This window comes from Pungitius pungitius, chromosome 2 (genome assembly GCF_949316345.1).
Source record: "Pungitius pungitius chromosome 2, fPunPun2.1, whole genome shotgun sequence".
NCBI lineage: Eukaryota > Metazoa > Chordata > Actinopteri > Perciformes > Gasterosteidae > Pungitius > Pungitius pungitius.
The window spans coordinates 34,173,028-34,194,796 of record NC_084901.1 but is presented as its reverse complement, the minus strand read 5'-3'; the positions used below and the strand labels follow the sequence as shown (position 1 = coordinate 34,194,796).

General features: G+C 43.6%; 1 protein-coding gene across 5 annotated transcripts; it reads left to right on the top strand.

Annotated features, from left to right (window-relative positions):
- The first annotated feature begins 882 nt into the window (after positions 1-882).
- Positions 883-21,597, top strand: pdgfrb (platelet-derived growth factor receptor, beta polypeptide). Of its 5 annotated transcripts, none has more exons than XM_037460721.2 (23): positions 888-1,120; positions 9,290-9,364; positions 9,927-10,244; positions 10,388-10,645; positions 10,839-10,969; positions 11,265-11,430; positions 12,110-12,290; positions 12,985-13,100; positions 13,182-13,305; positions 13,408-13,619; positions 14,032-14,126; positions 14,277-14,409; positions 14,967-15,071; positions 15,229-15,339; positions 15,780-15,936; positions 16,091-16,260; positions 16,640-16,752; positions 17,084-17,206; positions 17,406-17,517; positions 18,497-18,596; positions 18,704-18,809; positions 19,135-19,409; positions 20,207-21,597. In XM_037460721.2, the coding sequence occupies exons 2-23, from the start codon at positions 9,316-9,318 to the stop codon at positions 20,349-20,351; spliced, it is 3,300 nt and encodes a 1,099-aa protein (XP_037316618.2). In that variant the 5' UTR covers positions 888-1,120; positions 9,290-9,315; the 3' UTR covers positions 20,352-21,597. The 5 variants fall into 5 exon arrangements, with proteins under 5 accessions (XP_062416802.1, XP_037316618.2, XP_037316615.2 ...); XM_037460718.2 differs by having other exon boundaries at positions 9,287-9,364; XM_037460719.2 differs by lacking the exon at positions 888-1,120 and adding an exon at positions 1,181-1,374.
- The last annotated feature ends 172 nt before the right edge of the window (positions 21,598-21,769 follow it).

Below are 21,769 nucleotides of genomic sequence, written 5' to 3'. Positions count from 1 at the left end.
TGGATTTACTGCATGAAGCTGTTGATTAAATCGTTATAAATAGATTGATGTTAAGGTGGCACAGTCCTGTGTGGTGTTGCTCCCCTCTAATAACGGGGGCTTGGCTGGCTCTCTAATTACTGCTAGCTTTTAGCTTTTAGATTAACCCCCACGATTAGAGGAGAACACGGTAACTGTCTAATGAGAGAGGCTGAAGGGGAAGGGGGAGAGAAGGGTGAAGAAGACAGGAGGTTTTGAGTTGATGAATTGGAAAAGAGAGGGTCTCCCCCCGACTGGATGGTGACGTTATTTTGCTCAGGAACTGAGAGTTCAATGTTTGTTTCCAGAGACACGCCAAACTGGGCTCAGCTTGTTTCTGTCCCCGTTTGGACCTCTCAGTCACTCTCTGTTCCTTTTTAGAGTGTTTGTTATTTTGTGAAAGGGTTAGATGCGGTCCAGATTTCCGTTGCCAGTAGAGACCGTCTCAGGGCCCAGGACCTCAGGGCAGCAAACAACCAGCAAAACCCAACCTGCGTCTCTTCTCTTTCTGCCTTCACTTCTTTTCTTTTTCTTCTTCTTTCTTTTCAAACTTCCCTCTTTTGCTTTTTGTTCAACTCCCACACACGACCCCCCACCCGGCCTCACTCCCCCCGCCTCTCTCTCTTCGACCCACTCTTGCTCTCTCGCTCCAGCAGGGCCGGGCCGCCGGGTTCCCTCCTCTGTGTTAATCTGTTAGGGAAGCGGTGTGTGTGTGTGTGTGTGTGTGTGTGCGCGCGCGCCCGCATGTCCCCGCTGAGAACACCTCTTTTTAAAAAACCTTTGGGAACGCTTGGAAAGGCTTTTTCCGAGTGTGGGACAGAGAGACAGGATAGGAGAGGAGACCCCCCCCCCCCCCCTTGGTGTTGTGATTTGACTAAACAAACAGAGCGGCGCCCCATCCAGCGGACTCCTGGGACAGCAGGGATTGACCTCAGGCTCTGGACATCTGAGGGGATCCACACATCTGAGGCTGCGGCCCCTGGAGACGACCAGCTGGACATCCCTCCTCTGATTTCAGAAGGAGGAGCGACTGCTCTCTCTCCGGCAATCTCCTCGGACAGAGAGGGAAGACCCTGCCTATTCTTCTAGGATCACTCTGAAGGTAAGAGGTTTTACTGCTCTGTCACTCTCAAGGGTTTTTGCTTTTAGTCACGGCTGCTTGGCAGGTGTGTCAGGAGGGGAGACATTCACTCAGCCTGCAGGGGAAGCCCGCTGTGGCAGATTCAATTTCATGGCTGTCGTTCGTACAAGATGCCCCTCATCTGTGCAACACTGCACCGATGCTCTGTTTAACTTCAAATAGACGACTTCGGTTTTTAACACTTCTGTTTTGATGTGCGACATTGCTGGTCACAGGTAATGAATCTTCCTTTAGGTGTTTTTTACCCGCAAACTTGAATGTGTGCACACATGGAATTACAATGCGAAAAGAGTGTGAGCAACCTGTTCAAACATCAACACAGCGATGGCTTGCATCTATGTACATAGACACCTTGTCATTCTTTACATAGCACAACTTTAACAATGTTTATCTTCTCACCGAGAGAATGTCTTTGACACGGTGTCCCATGGTCTCCAACACACACACACACACACACGCACACAGGGTTTTATAGCTCGGGCTGTTTGTATGCTCTCCACTTTGTGCTTCACTGCTAAAGAGCTCGTTTATACAGCTCTCCTCAGTCACCCCGAGTGATCCGGGGGTCCTCGCCGCTGGACCATACGTCTCTTTCCTCCCCTGCGAACGGCCCTCATGGAATCAATCGTGTCTACGATGCTCTTTGGAGATGCTTATTGCAAAGCCGTGGGGAGACAATGGACACGGCATCCTTTGGATCTCCTGTCACTGGTATCACTCGCAGCCCAAATATGTAACTGTAATAAGTGACTCTCTTATTGTAGATAAAAATCTCTTTGCTGTGGTTTGGTCTCGTCTGAGGGACACAGAGTTGTTGAACGTCTTTTCCCTCCAATGCGACGCATGTTTTACACCTCAAAGCCTCCCCCTGGCCCTGCTTTGAAAAGGCTGCAGTGGGGTTGTTGGGTTGGTTAACTGCACATCCATCCTCTTTATACAGATGACCTTTCTGATAAAGGTGGCATCTGAAACAGCACAAGCTGTAATCAAAACAACTGGGGCATGTGCTTTCTGTCCGCTGCTCTCCTCCTCTACAGTTAGTTCCTTTTGACGTTTTTAAGTGGACATTTCGGCTCAGGCATTTTCTGGTGATGTTGTTGTCAGATGATGCATGCGTGTCATACTTTTACCATTAACGGCGTTAGTCCGCATTCCGTAGTTTCGCCATCAGCCGAATGTCCTCTGCCGAATATTTCACAGCACCACCTTAAGAACAGAGAAGGCACTCTGACAAATCTTTCCGACGTGGAGGTGTGAAACATAGTGAAGTTTGATTTGTCTCCTGACCGGTGGGGATTCCTTGCGCCGTGTGCCAGGCCGCTGGTATGTAGCAGCACGGCTCCTCTCCTCTGGCCCCGGCCTAATCCCTCGTCATCAGCTGTTTCCTGGCTCTCCGCATGCCATTCGCCCTGATAAAATGTGCTTCAAATTATGACCATGCAGAAAACATGCCGGCAGTCTGATTTGACTCACATGTGTGGATGTGTGAACAGCCCGAGCTTGGCAGCGTGTTTTTGAGACACATTGATCCCATTCTGTCCTCTTGTGAATTCGTCCCTCGTGACATGAACAGACAGCTGTTCAGCCATCGCGCCCCGAAGACCAGTGAGGCGTTGTTAACATCTGGATCAAGTTCGGGGTTTGGTAACTGCGCCCCGTCTTTTCAGATACAGCGGCCTCTGACGGAGTCACTTATCGGGTGATTCATAATTCATCCTTCATACTTCTGAGCTGAGCTGTTCTCCCTTTGGAAGTCCATCAGTCTGCATGGGTCTAAGAGGCGCTGGCTCATCATACAGCTTTAATGATCAGAACTATAGTGGTGTGATACAGCATCCTGTACGGCTGCACGTCCATCTGGCCTCTCCCTCGTTCCCTCTTTCTCTCCCTCCCTCTCTCCCTCCCTAACCCACCCACATGAAGCTGACAGGCAGCTGCACCTCCTCTACAGCCAGAGGTTACATCCACTCCTGCAGGACAACTTCAGGAGGACGTATTTCTTTTTGAGTTGTAAATGTAAAGTGGTGGAAAATGAATAGTGTGTTCTTAACTAACTGCTCATACTGTTGTGGATACAAACATAATGTTCATAAACAAAACCTACAAACATAGTCTTTTTATGTTCACTGTCAAAACTACTTTTCTTCAAGTTTAAAGCTTTTTTATCATTTATAACTAACATTGTTCTTCCAAACTTTAAGTTGAGTGGCGCTTATTTAGTCATTAATATTTCTTGTCATGCAGAATTACATGGCTAGCAGCACTATTTAAACTCGCCAATAAAGACATTACTTCTAGTTTATTTAATCTGTATGAAGAACAACACTTGCAACAGAAAGTGCAAAAAGGACAACTTGCCAACTGTCTCCCCCGGTTTCCAGTCCAAGTATTTAAGTAAGCCGACTGACAGCTGGGCCTAGCTTCATATTTAGCAATTAATCAGTGGACTATTGATCTTCTTGTGTAGGAAAGCAATTATGCAAGTAAAGTATTTTTATATTCTGGCATTATAACATTATAACTCCTTATTTTACCCCTGTACACGTTTAACATCAAAGAATCTGAAAATCTCCTGCATAATTTACTGAATATGGAAAAATACAGATATTAAGCAGGAAGTTGCGATCTCAAATTCTTTTAAATATTGCTTAATCTCACTGGAGTGTGTGTTGTCCTGAGTCCAACACAAACATGCTAGAATTGACGATTCAGTGCAGTGAGACAGGAGGTAGAAATAAAAACTGCCTTTGCAAGAGTCAAGAATTGCACACAATGGTAAATGGGAACTTTATCAATTTATGGTTTTGTGCTACTTTTAGGGAAAGTACGAAAATCATTGAGCATAGAAAACATCACCCAAGTGAGCGATTCCAGGATTGTTTTACAGCAAGTGTCAAAGCTAACATAACGTAACTCCACACGTTGGATAAATTATCACCCAGATGGATGCTTCCCTGTCACACACCCCCCTCCCCTCTTTTCTTACAACACAATTAAGTTTAGGCAAACAAGTGGAATTTGCAGCCAGTTTGGCCTAATTGTGTTCAGCTGTTTCTGTTTCTTTGCTTCAGGGGGGTGTGGGTGTGTCGCAGTGAAGGCTGGAAGCGTGTGTAGGCGTCCGCCGTTTCTCACGGGGAACGTTTGGGGGGGCTCGTACCCCTCGGGTGTTGGTGTGTTCGGGCCGGAGTACAGGAAGCAAGAGGGTCTCGGTTAAAAAACGTGGGAGGACATCTATCTGACATCCCTGTATTCCTTATGAGCAGTTTGCATGAGGCACAGCACACGTATAATTAACTCTCTGTTAGTAAACCAAAGGTTTACTGCTCAAGAAAACCGGGAAAATAGGCAGAACTTCAATGAGTGCTTTGGTTTTTTTGACATCTTAATTATTTTTCCATCATTTAGTTCCTCAAGTGAGTAGAAAATGTCATCATTAAACTGAAATCAAACGCTCGCCACATCAAGAGCTGTCACTCTGCAACAGTCAGTTTTACCCAGAAGCCCTTCAGATCTCCCTCGCCGCCGCCACTACAAACAGCATTTACAACTCTGTTTGAGAGGGAGCAAACTCCAAAATCCACCGTTTCCCAAACATGTGCTGCCTCAGTATGAGCAGTGGAGTCGCTGTGTTTTGTTGACTTATAGTCGCTGTGTTTCAATGCAGAACCAAATGAAACCGGAGGGTGTTTCACGAACGAGAAGAATCTTTTTTTTTAAAAGCACCTCTGAGTCTGACATGGCAAACTTGAGATGGATCAAGTGCAGCTTCAAGCTCTGAGGTTACAGCAGGTTCTTCTGCTGATTCAGAAGTCCTGTTTCTAGCTGTAACTGCAACTACTATGTAAATGTAAATGTCTTTTATATATATTATTGCAGTGTTAAACATCTTACAAGTGCTTTTTTGATCAAATGGATCCCAAAGATTCCCGTGGTACTAGTATTTAGACAAAGACGTCTGAGAGAACTAGAAGTACATCAATCGTTCTTTCTCTTTTTATATTATGAACGATGGATTATTACGACACAAACACAGGCTCCTTAATTAGACTGCACACATTTCCTGTTTACACTAACTTACATTTTCTGACAGCAGGTTGACAGCATGGGTGCTTTCCCAGCTCATAGTGCCTTTTACTCTGCGTCATTGTTCCATCTCTGGTAATTTACGGTACATGTGTTAACCATGTAGGGGACGTCGGGGCCCTCTGGGGAGGCTTCAGAGCAGCGTGGGTCTGCTTCTGAGGGACCAGAAGGTTTTCCTCAGGGGGGTTGGTTCTGTCGAGGAGGAGTGATAAAAAAAAAAGTTTGTTTTAACTAAGACATTCCGGGTCATTGTTTTCCCACAGAGCGCGACGGAATCCGGCGGCTAAGAGATCTGTCAGGAAAATAAACAGTCATCCCTCGAAAAACTAAAAAAAGTATTTTACGTTGATTTATTCTGCACTGCAGCTATTCTAGTGGCACGATTTAGTACATCTTCTAATAAAGTGACAGTAACCGATTGTCTGATCTGAGCTATAACTGTTTGCATTGGAAAGAAGACACCGCTAAACATGAGATGTTTGTTTTGGAGATCACGGCTTCCTGGGTCCTTCAGCAGAGCAAACATCACACTCGCTCTGCGCTCTCACTCCGTGCTTTGATGTGACTTTCCCTATGAATTGCATTCTGCTTGGCCGCTTGCTGCCTTTGTCGTCTTTTCCTCTGCCTGGTGCTGTGTGCAGTCCTCTCGTGGCGTGTCGATGCTTTGTCATGCTTTGTCATTGGTTTTTGCATGTTGATTTTTTCGTTTTCCTTAGTTTTTGTTTTCCCCCACATTTATGATTGTGACTATGCATGTTTTATGTGCAGCTTGCAATTGGAAGCAGTTTTGCTCTTTGTAGAATTGTCATTGTGTGCAGATTGTCCTCTTGTCATGGACGCATCTCTTGTTGTCTCCATGAGTATTTGGTTAGTGTCTGCCGTGTCACTGATGCATTACAGCCTTACACCCACACACCCATACAGGAAGTCAGAGCTCTCCAGCTGCACTCAGGCCTTGTGAACGTAATTTTTTTTGTTATAGATTACAGCCACCCCCCAACCCCCTTTTTTTCCCTTCTAACTGCGAACCCCTTGGGACAAGCTTCAGCAAATAGTTGGATGCAAGCGTGGTTCACAGTTCCCACCTCATCGAGGAGTTTTTTATCACTGCCAGATGTTAAAATAAAACACACAGCTACAGTTTATATAGATAATCTCAGAAGTGGGATTACAGGCTGCAGTGGGGTTGCGTGGGCCCCGTTTGTCCCGCTGAGCTCCATTTTGGCATTCTTCCTCATTAGCCTGTGACACATTGAGTGTAGCAGCTTGTTTATCAAAACAAGGCAGGGTCAATCAGCCACCAGATTCCCAGCATCTGTGGGAACAGGTTTACAGTGGGATAGTTTATCCATCATAGTGATTACTGCGCCATTGTTTACATAAAGACTTTTTGATTTGGACCTCCACGATCATTGCGAGGACTGGAGTATCCCATTTCAAAGATAGCAAAGACAACAAGAAACATGTGTGGGGAAAATGTTTTCAGATCCTTTCATCTAAAAGACGCTCCAGAGATTATCAGAATTCACTTTACTCATGGATATAATTAATCTTTACTTCTGTAAACTGCGTCAAACACCATTTTGTTATCTTTGGTTTCAGTTGCCATCTTTAATAAGTGAGCGAAGAGTCATGCTGAAAGTCTTCCTGGAAGGTTCTTTGGTGTCGTGACCCTTTTTAACACTTTCTGTCACAAAGACCAGCAGACATTTTTTTATCACATCTGTTTAAAACCTGTCTCCTTGCACCAAGCCGGTGACTTTGATGTCCTGATGTTTGCATGTTCTTAAATCTGGGAGCCAATCTTACTTATAGCGTTCATTCTCCAAACTCTGGCTCCCTTTGGCCCTCTGATCCTAGTCAGCACATCCTATTTTAAGGGTCAGATTCCTTCTTTGTTCATGGGTCAACATGGAACCTCATCGTGTTGCAGTAGCCAAACATTATTTTTCCGTCCTTTTATAAGACTCCAAAATAATATTTGAACAGACTGAGATTGTTGTTCAGATTTCTGCTGATGTCAATTCATATGCTGCTGCAGTTATCTGATGTTGCCCTTTGGTCGTGGTGTTAGCAGAAATAGCACCGGCAGCCATTTACGATATCATTTGTTAGTCCTCACTCTGCCAAGTACTGGCCGAGCGCGTTTGGCTGTTGTCGCTCAAAAGGCTCAAACCCCCCAACAGCGAGGCCGCCGGTTCTCATAAACTCTGATGTGTGGCTTCCTTACTGAACGCTCCCTCCGTGCCGGTTGCTCGGGTCCAGAGGGATAAGGTGACCTCCTCCCTACCCACACCCCCTCACCCCCGGCCCCGCCGTCATCGCTAGCAGGGTCCCGAGTGTATCAGCGGTCCTGGGAAAGTTCCAGAAGGGTACTGTGGGAACGTGAACTGTACAGTGACACTGGTGACACAAAAGGGGGGAGAGGGGGAGGGATCTGTGGATGCGTTGGGTGAAGGAGACGGTCGGGTTGAAGTGTAACGCAGCGCACGCTTGTGTGTGCAGTGAGTGTGCTTTAGAGCTCTCTCTCTCTCTCTCTCTCTCTCTCTCTCTCTCTCTCTCTCTCTCTCTCTCTCTCTCTCTCTCTCTCTCTCTCTCTCTCTCTCTCTCTCTCTCTCTCTCTCTCTCTCTCTCTCTCTCTCTCTCTCTCTCTCTCTCTCTCTCTCTCTCTCTCTCTCTCTCTCTCTTTCTTTTCCTCAGCTTCACCCTTTTTTTTATTTGGCGAGGGAGGAAATGCATCATTCATGTTTTTAAAGCAACTCAAGAGATTTTCGTTTTGGGAACGGAAGTGCCAATGGCAGTTAATTTAGAGAGACAACGCTTATCTCTGCTTTGAATGACTGGATTTTTGGTTTAGTCATGGAAATTCCCGTGCCTCTCCACCCCTGTCACTGGTCTTTCTTTACTTTTTTTATTTATTATACACTTTGATGCATTCTTACGCTCTTACGTGGGTGTTGCAAGACAAAAAGTAATAATAACAAAACCTCTTCTTTGAAACACGTATTGCATGAAAATAGTCCAATTTCTTCAAATAGAGGTTGTAAAAGTGGAATGCATTATCGAGGAAAGTGTTAAAGGGGGAACAATCTTTGAAGACGCATTTCAGTTTTTCCATTGCCTTTCTCCCTTATTTTGTCCTCCACCCTCGCTCTTCCCAAGCACAGCATTTCCGCCCTCTCTCTCTTTCCCACCCTCTTGCGTACAGCCCTGTGATCCGTTCCTAACAGTTTCCAGACGTCTATGTTCTGCAAAGCTTAACCCCCCCCAACCCAAACATAACAACAAACCATTCCTCCCTGCCTCGGTCTTTCCTTCTGCCTCCTTACTAGCATTGGTGGTTAATGTTTCTTATTGGAGGATAAAACCGCAAGCTCCACCGACCTTTGAGCCCAACAGCTCTTAAATAATGACAATATTACATTGGTGTACAACTTGCACAACTCGCATCCTGACAAAATCCAGAGTACACTCCTGCGTCAATGGCCTCATTTTCCCTTTTGTTTGCCCCTAAACCAATGAATGTCTCAGCATGGCTCTGGAATAGCTTGGATGCAGCATTGTTGGCGGTGAGCGTGTTGCAAAGCCGCACACAGTGACCCGCTTGTTAGTTGGCTGAATTCTGTTGGAACAGGAACAAAAAGGGCCAAACATTGTCACTCTGTCCCGGTGCAGCGAGGCATCAAATACCTCCAGGGTGAGCTTCATCTACACCTCCGCGTGCCGGCCAGAAGCCACTGAAAAGAAAGCAGGCCGTGAGCACACCAGATGATATTTGTGTCCTTCAGTACGAGTAGAACATTTTTCTTTGATTGGAAGCAGATTTTCCAGCTGACGTGCGGGGGCTGAAGAAGGCAGCAATCAATCCATCAGGATATGAAGCCTTCTGTTAACTGCTGGTGTCTCTTTCTCTTCGAGTGAACACAAACCAGATTTTTCTGCGTTTTTTTTTTTTTGTGGACAGGATGACCTGGAAAAAGGCATGACGGTTTAAAATGGGTAGATGAAGTTTAACCAGCGTTGTTATATCCTCTGTTTGCTCAGCAGAATAAAGTGCATTGAAGGCTTCCACCATGAGGAGGGTGAAGGTCCCCACGGTCCATCTGACAGTCACACTTACAGGTGAGAACTCAATTTCAATAAACAAACTAAAAGGGAAAATCTGTTCCACATGGGTTATTTTGCTGGGAAGCGAGGAGCATGATGCCAAGCTTCCTGCAGAGGGAAGGCAGCGTATTTTAGACCTTTTTCTTTTAATAACATATCCAAATGAAACATAATACAATTGAAAGGGTGATAGCTTAAAAGTGAGATTTGCAGACATGACAAAGTTCTGCTTATTGAAGGGTTTTATGGTGGATACAATAATACAGTCAACGCTTGAAATATCAGCAAAAATGAATGTATATTTTTAGCTTATTAGCCGTCCAGTATGCGTGATAACAAAAAAGCAACAGTTGATGTAAAGGTCACCCGATGCATTCAAACTGACCTCAGTCATTTGAACTACATCAGTCAGTGACAAGGCATCATTACCTCCCACACATCCCCCACACGACTCATATCCTTCATCATTCAGAGATAGAACAGGATCTGGCGCGTATTGTTGATTTAACCCTTGACCTCATGCTGCCGCCTGATTGGCCTCCAATCTGACCTTCTCTCTTGTTGTGCCGATCCGCAGCTCTCTTCTACTTCTGCACCGAGCTGCGTTGTCTGGAGATCTCCCCCGATGACAAAGAGTTCGTCCTGGCCGAGGGTTCCTCTCTCACTCTCACCTGCTCCGGCTCAGAAGACACAATGTGGGAGTTCAAGACGGACGACGCGCCGCACTTCCAAGCCGAACAAATTCAAAACGATGGTCAAAGTATCCAAGTAGTGAAAAGCGACTCCACAACCAGTGTTTTGACCTTGTGGAACGTGAGCTGGGAGCGCACAGGGGTGTATCAGTGCAACGATCGACACACTGGAGAAACCAAGGAGGTGGCAGTTTTTGTCCCAGGTGAAAAAAATGAAAATTAGTATTCAATAATTTGCAGCCCAAATGTATGACATTCTCAGGGTACTCTAAATATGAGGAAGCCGTTTTAGGACTGTACACATATCTTTGATGTTTAATCCAATGAGTGATGTTTCTGCCTGCAGACGCGGATGTGTGGTTCGTAAAGAGCTCACATGGTATGGTGACAAAGACCAGTGAGGAGACCACCATCCCCTGCGTGGTCACCAACCCCACCATCAACGTCACCCTGTACGAGAAGGACACTGATCTGCCCATCAGGGGGCTTTATGTGCCCAGTGAGGGGTACAAGGCACCGCTGGAGGAAAGGACCTATGTGTGTCGAGGAGAGCTGCGCGGCGAGGTGAAAGAGTCTCAAGACTTCTTCGTCTACAGCATTTTCGGTAAGTGACGAGTTTAAAGAGATCGGTTGGAGAAACGATCCTTCCCAAAATAAAAAGTTGCTCAATTTTGTTTATTTTTTGACAACTACGTGATTGATTAGTACCGAAGGGGGACGTTTCCCCACATTAAAACTGTCATCCTGCTCCGCCTCTTCTTCTTCCTGTCCCACACACTCTCTCCCCCCCGGCGTAGTCCCAGAGGCCATCGACCCCTACATCAATGCGTCAAAGACCATCCTGAAGCAGGGCGAACCGCTGACAGTGAACTGCACAGTGAACGGAGTGGAGCTGATCTATTTTTCCTGGGATATCCCCAACAGAGAGGTGAGTAGGAGTGGAGCTGAACGAGCGCTTTTGTTCAGCTTCCCCTTGGTGATGATCACTCTCAGGCCTCATGACCAAGCTGAATCACATCAAGATGCAGAGACACACCTTCATTTTCATCCCCCCGGTGAAATTCTACTGATAACATGGATATGTTCGTTGGGATTTATTCATATGGAGGTTTCAGCTTTTCAGATTTGTTTGGACATTTCATTGAGAATGATTTGACTTAAGGAGGCATCTGAATGATTTGACGCCCTCATCCTTATGCAGATGTCACTCCTCTTTCTTCCAGCTTGTTGAGGTCGTGCCACTCACAGATTTCCTACCTGGCACGGCCATGCGCTCCTGCCTCATCTTCCCTCGCGCCACGCTTGCCCACGGCGGAGCCTACGCCTGCCATGTCCGCGAAAGTATCCAAGACCAGAAGGCCTCTACCAGCGTTAACATCACTGTGCTCGGTTAGGCTGAACCCAAACTAAAACAAACTGGTGCTGGGCGGACTATTATTGTATTTCGCTGACAGAGAGAAAACTGCTCATTGATGTAAACTTTTACAAGTCAAGGTGAAAGAGGTTCTTCTTTGACAGGAAATTAAGATGTCTCCTATTTATTTCTCTTTCAAGTGTGAAATAAACTGCTCATAATCTGCGGATAGCTTCAAACTAGGGTGAATGGGGTGGTGGTACGGCAACTCTATATTTAGACTTTTGGGAATAGACACCATGTAATCAAGGATTCATCATGCAGAACTTCTCCTGCTTGTCTTCTCTTGACTCAACGGGTTTGAATCTGTGAATGCTTATTCTCTCTGCAGCGAGGTGTGCTATGTTTATGAAACGCCTGAATAACTGCTCCATGAAGACAGTTTAGTGCTCGCTGGACATCTCAGAGGAAAAGACACATGTATCTGGCCCCAGAAGTTCACAGTGGACATCAGCAGTACAGTAGTGTCTCTGTCCTGCTGTCCAGTGAAGCAAATTGAATAAAATCAGTTATATAACTGGGCTGATATTGCAGCAACGATGGAGCACATGACTAATTGAAAGAGATCGCTCATGCTAAACCTATAAAACAAACATCTTGAGCGGAAGATAAACTGCCTGACATTTATATTACAATATCCTTTTCTTTCTTCAGAGCGAGGCTTTGTGGATGTGAAGACTGCTCAGAAAAACAACATTTCAGCAAAGCTGCAAGAGAACGTGGAGTTGAGGGTGGAGATTGAAGCCTACCCTCCACCTCAGGTCCGCTGGAGCAAAGAAGGAATCTTAATCAAGAGAGATAAAACCATCTCAACCGGAAGAGATCATGAAATCAGGTACAACAATCAGCCAAACACACTAAAGTCATGGACACACCTTGGAGTGATTGAGGGTCTTATTCCAGTTGATACATTTAGATCATCAGCTCAGGACCTCTGTTCGGGTGGCAGCCCCCGGAGGCGCCCCGCTCCTGTCAGTCATCACCAGATAAGGCCTCCCCAGAGAGAAACACAATACTCTCTGGAGGGCGGGACTCCGATCATTCATCACAGGGGAACCATAAACAAGAGATACCTGTCACAACTCACAAATCTCCCTCTGTAAAAGGCCAAAAATGGCGGCAAGACGGTGATGTTTTTCTGCAACACAAAAGTGAAACATCATCCAGATGATCAGCTCACAGATGAATGAGTCTTCTGTTATCAAACACCACCACGTTACTCTGTTTTTACCTCTATTTACTGGATTTAAACGCAAATTTACATTTTGTTTCACTAATTTCACTTTAATGAATTCATCTAAATGAGTGTGCAGCCTTGTGGAAACATACTTTATTAACAGAGAGAGCGTGACTCTATTTGTGTAAGATGTTGCATGTAAATCAAATCAAATCATTGGCCTCTTGGCAGTTTTTTTTTTTTACATCCACTAATCAAATTTCTCATCCCATTGGAAAGAATGTTTGGCAGCTCATGCATTTATCGTTAAGAGAAAATATTCATATTTTTATTTCCTCACCTCTCACCTTAGCTACGTCACTGTGCTCACCTTGGTGAGGGTGAGGAAGGAGCAGAAAGGCCGCTACACTGTTCTCGTCACAAACGGAGATGACACAAAGGAAGTGACCTTTGACCTGGAGGTCCAAGGTGAGCCTCATCACAGTGTACAAGGTGTTTTTCTCCAAATTATTTTGCATGATTAACGACCATTGCACCGCCCGTGTATAGTTCCCGCTCAGATTAAAGACCTTACCGACCACCACCTCCCCGGGAAAAAGCATTTGGTGACCTGTGTGGCCGAGGGGGTCCCAACCCCAACCATCCAGTGGTACAGCTGTGACAGCATGCACCAGTAAGTCTCCCGTTCATCACTGAACAAACACAATTCACAGAGAAAGAATCTGCTTTGACTTCCTTTGAGTCCCTTTCCGCTGACGTCTGTGTCCTGCTGCAGGTTCAGCAACCAAACAGCAGTTTGGCATCCACTGATACCGGAGCCCGGGGTGCTGAGCATCCTGACCAATGTCACCTACAGCGAGACTCGTAGAACCAGCCAGGTGCGCAGCCAGGTGACCTTCCACCAGCCGCAGCAGGTCACAGTGCGCTGCGAGACCAACAACCAAGCAGGGCTCACGGACAGAAGGGACGTCAAACTGGTGTCCAGCAGTAAGTGTCACAAACGAGAACTTCCCACTTAACTGTTTTTTATGTATCAGTGGCATTTGAAGGAAGGGAAAATTATACCATGTGTAGGTTCATCAGTGTCACTGGATAAATGTGCAGTATTCAAGTAAACTGTAAAATAATCAGAATCATTATGAATTATAAAATAATATCCTAATAAAATGAAAAAATATAAAAAACAAGACAAAGATTGAAAAACAACTTGGAGATCCAGGACAAGGTTTCACCAAACACTAAATAATGTGTTCTGTGCTTAATCTTTTATTATCAGTCAGCTTTATTCACAAAATCATTGCCAGCATGTTTGTAAAAGGAAGTTTTATGTTTATATGTTTGAGGCGACTTGGCTCCAACCTTCTCTTTGTCTAATGCTGCGTCATCTTGCCTGTTGCAGCCCTGTACTCCCAGGTGGCAGTATTGGCTGCTGTTTTAGCCTTAGTGGTCATCATTATCATATCTATCATCATACTCATTGCTCTCTGGAGAAAGGTGAGACACTAAGTTACAAACTCAACCATCCATATTATTTTATCGTTGACTCATCTTTTGTCATTAAAGAGTGGAGTCCTTTGGTTTTGATGTTTCAGTTTTGCTCTTGTTTGTGTGTGTGTGTGTGTTTGTCCCTGCGTCTGTTCTTAGAAACCTCGCTATGAGATCAGATGGAAGGTGATAGAGTCAGTGAGCCAGGACGGTCATGAGTACATCTACGTGGACCCCATCCACCTGCCCTACGACCTGGCTTGGGAAATGCCACGAGACCACCTGGTGCTTGGTGAGTTTTTTAATAAATACAATTAAATACGTGTAATTGTGCAGAAGTTTAAATACGAAGATTATGATACAATTCATAATTTGAAAATGAATTTGACAAATGAACATGGATGGACTTATTGACACTTGATAAACAATTTTTGAATGAAATCTAAAGCTTTCTTCATCTAATACTAAATAGTATTTTATTTTAAATAAATATGTTTTCTAACATTTTACTGCGGTGTTGTCGTAGTGACCCTAACCCAATGTGTCCAGTTCCCTCAGTTCCTCTCAGACTAAAATGGGGGGGTGACCGTGCTCTATTCCTGCTTTGTTTTTAAAGCTCTTAACCTTTGGACGATGTGTTATTCGTAGTCAATTACTTTGTGCAAAGAGGAAACTCCAGTGGTCAGACCTGTTCTCAGGAATCAATTATGATCCTCTGCTTAAACCACTTACAGAGAAATGTATTAGCATTGATTTTTTTAAATGAACAGCGGAGATGGTGCTTGTGTTTCAGGTCTACCATAGGGCCCATTCACACTCTGTCCTACTGAGCCGTCCTTTGTGTTTCAGGTCGCACTCTTGGATCGGGAGCCTTTGGCAGGGTGGTCGAGGCAACTGCGTACGGTCTCACTCATTCCCAGTCCAGCACAAAAGTGGCTGTGAAAATGCTGAAATGTAAGACACACAATGTAGAAGCGCACTCTAAAGCCTTGTGCGTACTTCTTACACACAGCAGCGGAGGCCTGCTGAGCTTTAGGCTTTAGGCCCGGTTTGTACTGTTCTCTTGTTGTCATACTTTGATTCTTCGATCCATCTTTCCCTCTCCGTGCAGCCACAGCCAGGAGGAGTGAGACTCAGGCTTTGATGTCAGAGTTGAAGATCATGAGTCACCTGGGTCCTCACCTCAACATTGTCAACTTGCTGGGAGCCTGCACCAAACACGGTGAGCTACACGGTGCTAACGCAATAATTAGGTCATTTTATTATCGCATTTTATATTAGTTTATATGCATAGCATTAACGTCACTGCATTTTCAGGCAAAGGATTATCTGGTTGTTTTGATGTAACTCTTTTCTTTGTTGTAAATACAACATAGAGATGTTCCGCTTAGTATGATTTGAGTGAAGGCGGACTATTGAAATTAACTAATTAACATGAATTCTAACAAATAAAATGTATTTCCACATATATTGATCAAATGACAACAAAACATTTGCCTGTTTAAATCTACTTTTTATAATTCAGAATTGAATGGACCACTATTTAATTGACCAACTCATTCTGATCATTTGATTCAGGGAAACTCATTTTAAAGTTTTTGGCTTTTGTTTTTAAAGAAATAAGTACGGTTTTGTAAACCCCAAATGTTTACCACCATTTAGGCCCCCTGTATCTGGTGACTGAGTACTGTCGCTATGGCGACCTGGTGGACTACCTGCACAGGAACAAACACACCCTCCTGCAGTGTCAAGCAGAGAAGAACCAAGACGACGGCTGCCTGGTCTCTGGAGGAAGCACTCCGCTCAGCCAGAGGAAAGGGTGAGAAGAACAAACATCTTCTAGAATGTGTGTGTGTGTGTTTCTGCTTGCATGTATACGTATTCCTCACGTTCAATTAAATCAAAGGCCCATGGGATCAAATGGAGTTAGGTGAGCTTATCACAATGCATCGTTTCACACTTTGTGCATCCAGCTACGTGTCCTTTGGGAGTGAGAGTGACGGAGGATACATGGACATGAGTAAAGATGAGCCCACCATCTACGTGCCCATGCAGATAGAGCAGATGGACAACATCAAGTACGCAGACATCCAACCCTCTTCCTACGATTCGCCCTACCAGCAGGACATCTATCAGGAACAAGGTTTGATTTGCATGTCTACGGTTGACGAAGTGTAAAATATAAAAAATCTCAGTTGTAAATTAAATTAAGTAGAAGAAGCAAGGGAGAATGATATGCAGCAGGATGCCAGGCCAACCACCAACCATCATTCGCACTGATGTGTGATTCGTTATTCAGTAGTCTAGAAATAGTCCATTTCATGAACACATGCATTGTTTTTGCCAATCAATGAATCCAACTTTAATTTTCTCCGGTCTTTGATCAAAAAGCACATACAAATACAGCATGTGAATGGCTTGAGCTTAATTTCCGGCCATGCAGTCACAGGACAGCAGGAGATCCCCCAGCACAACAAAGCCTTCATTCATCACATGTTTCTCACCGTGTGCTCCATGTTCAGGTGGCAGCAGGTTGGACCTGGCCATCAGTGACTCTCCCATGCTCACCTACGACGATCTGTTGGGCTTCAGCTACCAAGTGGCCCAGGGGATGGAGTTTCTCGCCTCCAAGAATGTAGGATATGAGACATTTTTGTGCATAATATTTACATGGAGATATTTGATCCAATAAAATTCTAGAATAGGTGACTTTGTTTCGATTAAAAGGGATAGTTCCACATTTTTACCACCTGAGATCTGAACTAGGAAATAATCACCACTCACATGCCTCCACTCAAAATATGAAGCGACAGCTTGAAGTCGGTTAGCTTAGCTTAGCATAAAGACTGGAAACGGGGGTAAAGAGCTAGCGTGGCTCTGTCTGAAAATAACAGAAAAACACAAACCAGCACCTTTACACGCTACAAATCAAGACTTTAATTAACTTTGATTGTGTTCCACCAAAGTGCGTCCATCGTGACCTCGCTGCCAGGAACGTTCTGATCTGTGAGGGCAAACTGGTGAAGATCTGTGACTTTGGTCTGGCCAGAGACATCATGCATGATTCCAACTACATCTCTAAAGGCAGCGTGAGTTACAAAATCCTCATGTTTAATAAAAGAAACATTATTCCAACTCACTTTTTTCTAATGTAATTTAACAAATAATTAGATAAATAAAATGCTGCAAATATGATCATCAGTGGGTCTGCAATGGTAGCAGATAAGTGTACAATATATTATATATTTAACCTGTTTTATTGTCTAATGTCTAACTTTGTTCCTTCAGACCTTCCTTCCCCTAAAGTGGATGGCTCCAGAAAGTATTTTCCATAATTTGTACACCACGCTGAGTGACGTGTGGTCATACGGCATTCTTCTTTGGGAGATTTTCACCCTAGGTCAGTCCAAACACACATATTTACACATAGTAACACAAAAGAAATACATTAACCCAAATCCAACAGGTATATGATTTATCTCCTTTACTTGTTTGTGTAGGTCACATAACAAAGGTGTCACCTGCTTGTTAATTACTGAAGCCAAACTAACATTGCTCAACTTCTGGTGAACTGAAAATGATGATAATGTGTCTAAAATGACTGGGAAATTATGCAAAGCAAATTTCAAATCCCGTGTCTGATTGAAAGTACGTTAACGTTTAGTTAATGAGGTTTAAAGCTCATTAAGCACAGTCACGCTCTCAAATCAGTATTTCCTCTTGAAAAAAAGAAAAAAGTAAACCCTCTTCCCACGATTTTGGAAGCTACCATGGAAACAAAGGAGACAATTTATTGCATCGGCAGCTGAAGCCGAAGTGGTGGAAAACAAACTCACAATCCAACCTCTGCGCTTTCTGTATTTTTCTTTACAGATCTGCGTCACAACAGCTTGAATCATTTGGCCTAATTCTTAAAATAAAAGTGCATGACTTTAGATTTATGATTTTACATTTCTAGACTTTTTTGATTTCATTCAACGGCTCAGAAAAATCGTAAAATTGAAATGCATCTTGTCTTCTTACGGCTGGTTCAAAATGCAGCAAGTTACCAGCCGATGGTCCCACGTTGTCCATATTCATCTTTCCATAGGCTTAGGCATAGGTCAAGTACTTGACCACAGTTACTTTTATATTCTCCTAGTTCCAGATTCTCGACCACTCCGATCCTCATATCTTTTCTGTTTATCTTTGTCTGTTAACAAAAGGTGATCACACCGTCACTGTCTATCCATCCATCTATTTATGTATCAAATTGATGAATGTAGGGATTTAAAAAACATCTGTCTTAGTAATGAGCAAGTCATCTTTGACCTGTCCGTCTCTCTTTGTAGTGCAATCTATTTTTTCCCCAATGTGATTTACGTTGTTACTTCGTGCAGGAGGAACCCCTTACCCCGATTTGCCCATGAATGAGTTGTTCTACAGCGCTTTGAAGCGAGGCTACCGAATGGCCAAACCTGCACACGCCTCTGATGAAGTGTGAGTCTCATTGTAACCTTGCCACAGAATGCATGTCACCTCTCAATGTAACCCAGACATGTGACAGTTTAGAATAAGAAATGAACTGCGTGTTGTCTCGGTTGCAGTTATGACATCATGAAGAAGTGCTGGGACGAGAAGTATGAGAAGAGGCCCGACTTCTCCTCCCTGGTCCACAGTGTTGGGAACATGTTGGCAGATAGCTATAAAAAGGTACATCTGCAGCTTCTGACCTGTGAGCTTGGACTTTCTCCACACCACATATTCTTAATCTTCACATGACATTATACCAATGTATTCATCTGCTCATACAGCCTTCCTGTGGCTGGTTGGACGCAAATAAAGAAAACTTCAGTTCACAAAGTAGATACACTGTCCACCAGTTTTAGTCCTCAATGATTCTTATAGTAGAGAGCAAGTGAGTAGCGTCAGATTTGATGTAAAATGCTTTGTGCTGAGCATCTCAATATCTTCACTCTGCAACCTGAAGCTCACAAACTTGAAATAATAATCAAACAATTTCCCCCCCTGCCAACAGAAATACAGCCAAGTGAACGACAACTTCCTGAAGAGTGTCCACGCGGCGGTCGCCCGCACTAAGCCCAGACTCTCCTCCCCGTTTCCGATCGCCAACCCGGCCTTCGGCACTCCACCCCCCCATTACATGCCCCCGGACCTCTACAGCCCCGGCGAGTTCAGACAAGAGGTGGACTCACAGGAAGTCATAACCCTATGCAACGAATACATCATTCCCATCCCAGACCCCAAGCCGGAGGACGTCTTCCCCTTCGGGCCGCCAGAGAGTCCTGCAAGGTGCGGAGCCGCTGAAAAAGATGCTGCAGATGATAATCAATCAAATGAAGGCTAAATAAACGGCTGGGTGCAAAGAAATACAGAAATATTTACATAAAAAAGTATAATTCAACGTTATTTAGCTTTTATGTCAAATGTATGTTCAAAGACGTTCAGAGTATCAGTGGATTCAAACATTGTCTTTTGGCAGTGATTTGCACCTTAAACATTGTGATTTGGTTTTTTGAGGTGTTTCGGTGTTGGTGATGAGCTTTACGCAGACAAATGGTGAGGATGTCATGAGCACGTTCGGCAGTAACTAATATTATTATAAATATCCCCTATGTGGGCTGATAAATAATAACCAAGAGTCAGGTTCCTAATCTTCTATCTCGTACTTTCAAGACAATAGAGTTTCAGTTACATCACTTCTAATAAGTCACAGAATGTATTTTTTTGACTTATTTAGGATATTAAACCATTAATGCTTCACATCCTAAAGAGAAGTGCTCGCAAATGTTTTATTAATTCCTGAGAAAAAAAGGAGATTAATCTGGCAGCAAATTGGTTTAAACCAGCTGTTCAGAGCGTGTTGAAAAGAGTACAACAAGTACTCATCATTTCTCTACACAAAGAACCGCAATGGAAAAGGGCTTTCCTTTTTTAGGTGGGACGTGTTGTTGCTGGAAGGGAGATAAAAAGAGGAAGCAGGATATCAGGATTTTGCTATAAACATAAGTACAGATGGTGTTGTGTTCTCTATTACTTTTATGTGACTGAGTTCACAATGTGAAGTTGTGTTTGTCCCCCCCCCCCAGCTCTCTGGCTCTGGAGGAGACTGACTCCATGTCCCAGGACACTGCAGACACCCTCCCAGAGGAGGACCGGCTGGAGGACACCAGTGAGCGAGACGCCCTGTTGGGTTTTTCTGGGACACCCGAGGTAGAAGACAGCTTCTTGTAGCCACATAGGAACTCTGAGGAAACATCCCTTTTTCTGGTATATTTTAACCCTCTGAGAGAGGGAGCGTGACTAAAATAGAATGTAGCGAAATTGAGGCTGAGATGGAAAACTTTGTTTTTCCACTAAGCACTCAAAATGTTTTGCCCTCCCTTTGAGTTTTGTATAAAACTTAGTACCTCTAAAACTAAATGGGAGCAAATGACGAGCCTGATGTTATCATTCAGAACAGTTGCCCTGACATAAATACAGTACTCTCCTCGTAATCTGTAGAGAATCAGTTTCAAGCAATGTGTTTATTTTATTTTGTATTGTGAACATGTGCATTTCTAATTGATTTTACACGGTTTAGTTTAGCCATACACAGAATACTGTCCAATCAAAAACAATATGTAATAGTTCCCATAGTAGTGGAAATACAAAACACTTATATGAACATTATACAATAGACCACAATCAGCCATGGAAAGTATGGAGTTGAATTTAAAGTGTTTTCTGCATATTTTTTTTAAGGACGTGAATTACAGATATGCACTGTTTTACTATGAAAACTATTTTCTTTTATTCTCGATTTGTGCCAGACATTTTTTCTTCTTTGTGAGAATTATATCAAATCTGTATGTGATATGTGAATTTTAAATATTTTTTTTGCATAGGTTTAATTCATAGCTCTGTGCCAGATTTGCACTTTATTTAGAAAAATGTGGGTATTCATAGTGAAAATATAAATGTAAACTCAAATATCGATCTAGAAGTTACACTCTAGTTAAATCCAAGTTTTTACTTAAACATGTGGCTGTTACGGTAAATCAATTTCTGTGGTGACAGGTGACTCTCAAGGGAAGAACAATAAATACAGCGTATCACTGCCTTAGCACAAGATGAGTGTCTTTGTACAGACGGACAGATATTTGCCTTCCAGCTACGGATTGTGGCTGATTATGGAGCTTCTTTGGAGGGTTCAGCGGATCAGGTCCCTCTACTCAATAAACGTAGATATTCATATGTATAGATGTAAAACTGATGCTTTTTGTCTTCAACTGCATTGTTTAGCATTCACTCGCACAACGTTTCAACTGTCAGTATATTATGTTATTGACAACAGTCCACCTTCTGCCATTTAAAATGCACAAGATCACTGTATCACAAGCTATGGTACCAAAGCTCTTCTTAACGTTTACAAATGTATTTTTTCTATGTGCCATTTTGTATGTTGTTAATGTGAGAATAAATGTGTATTATAATCGTAGCACTGTAAGTGTCCGAAGAATTTTATGGCTCTTTATTAGCTGCTACACTTCTTCATCAATTTCTTTTCACTGTGAAAAAAAACAGCTAAAAGATATCTTATGTTATTATAGTAAACTTAAATCAAGGCTTTTCTTTCTCTTTTTAACTCTTTTTCTGACTCTTCGGTCAGA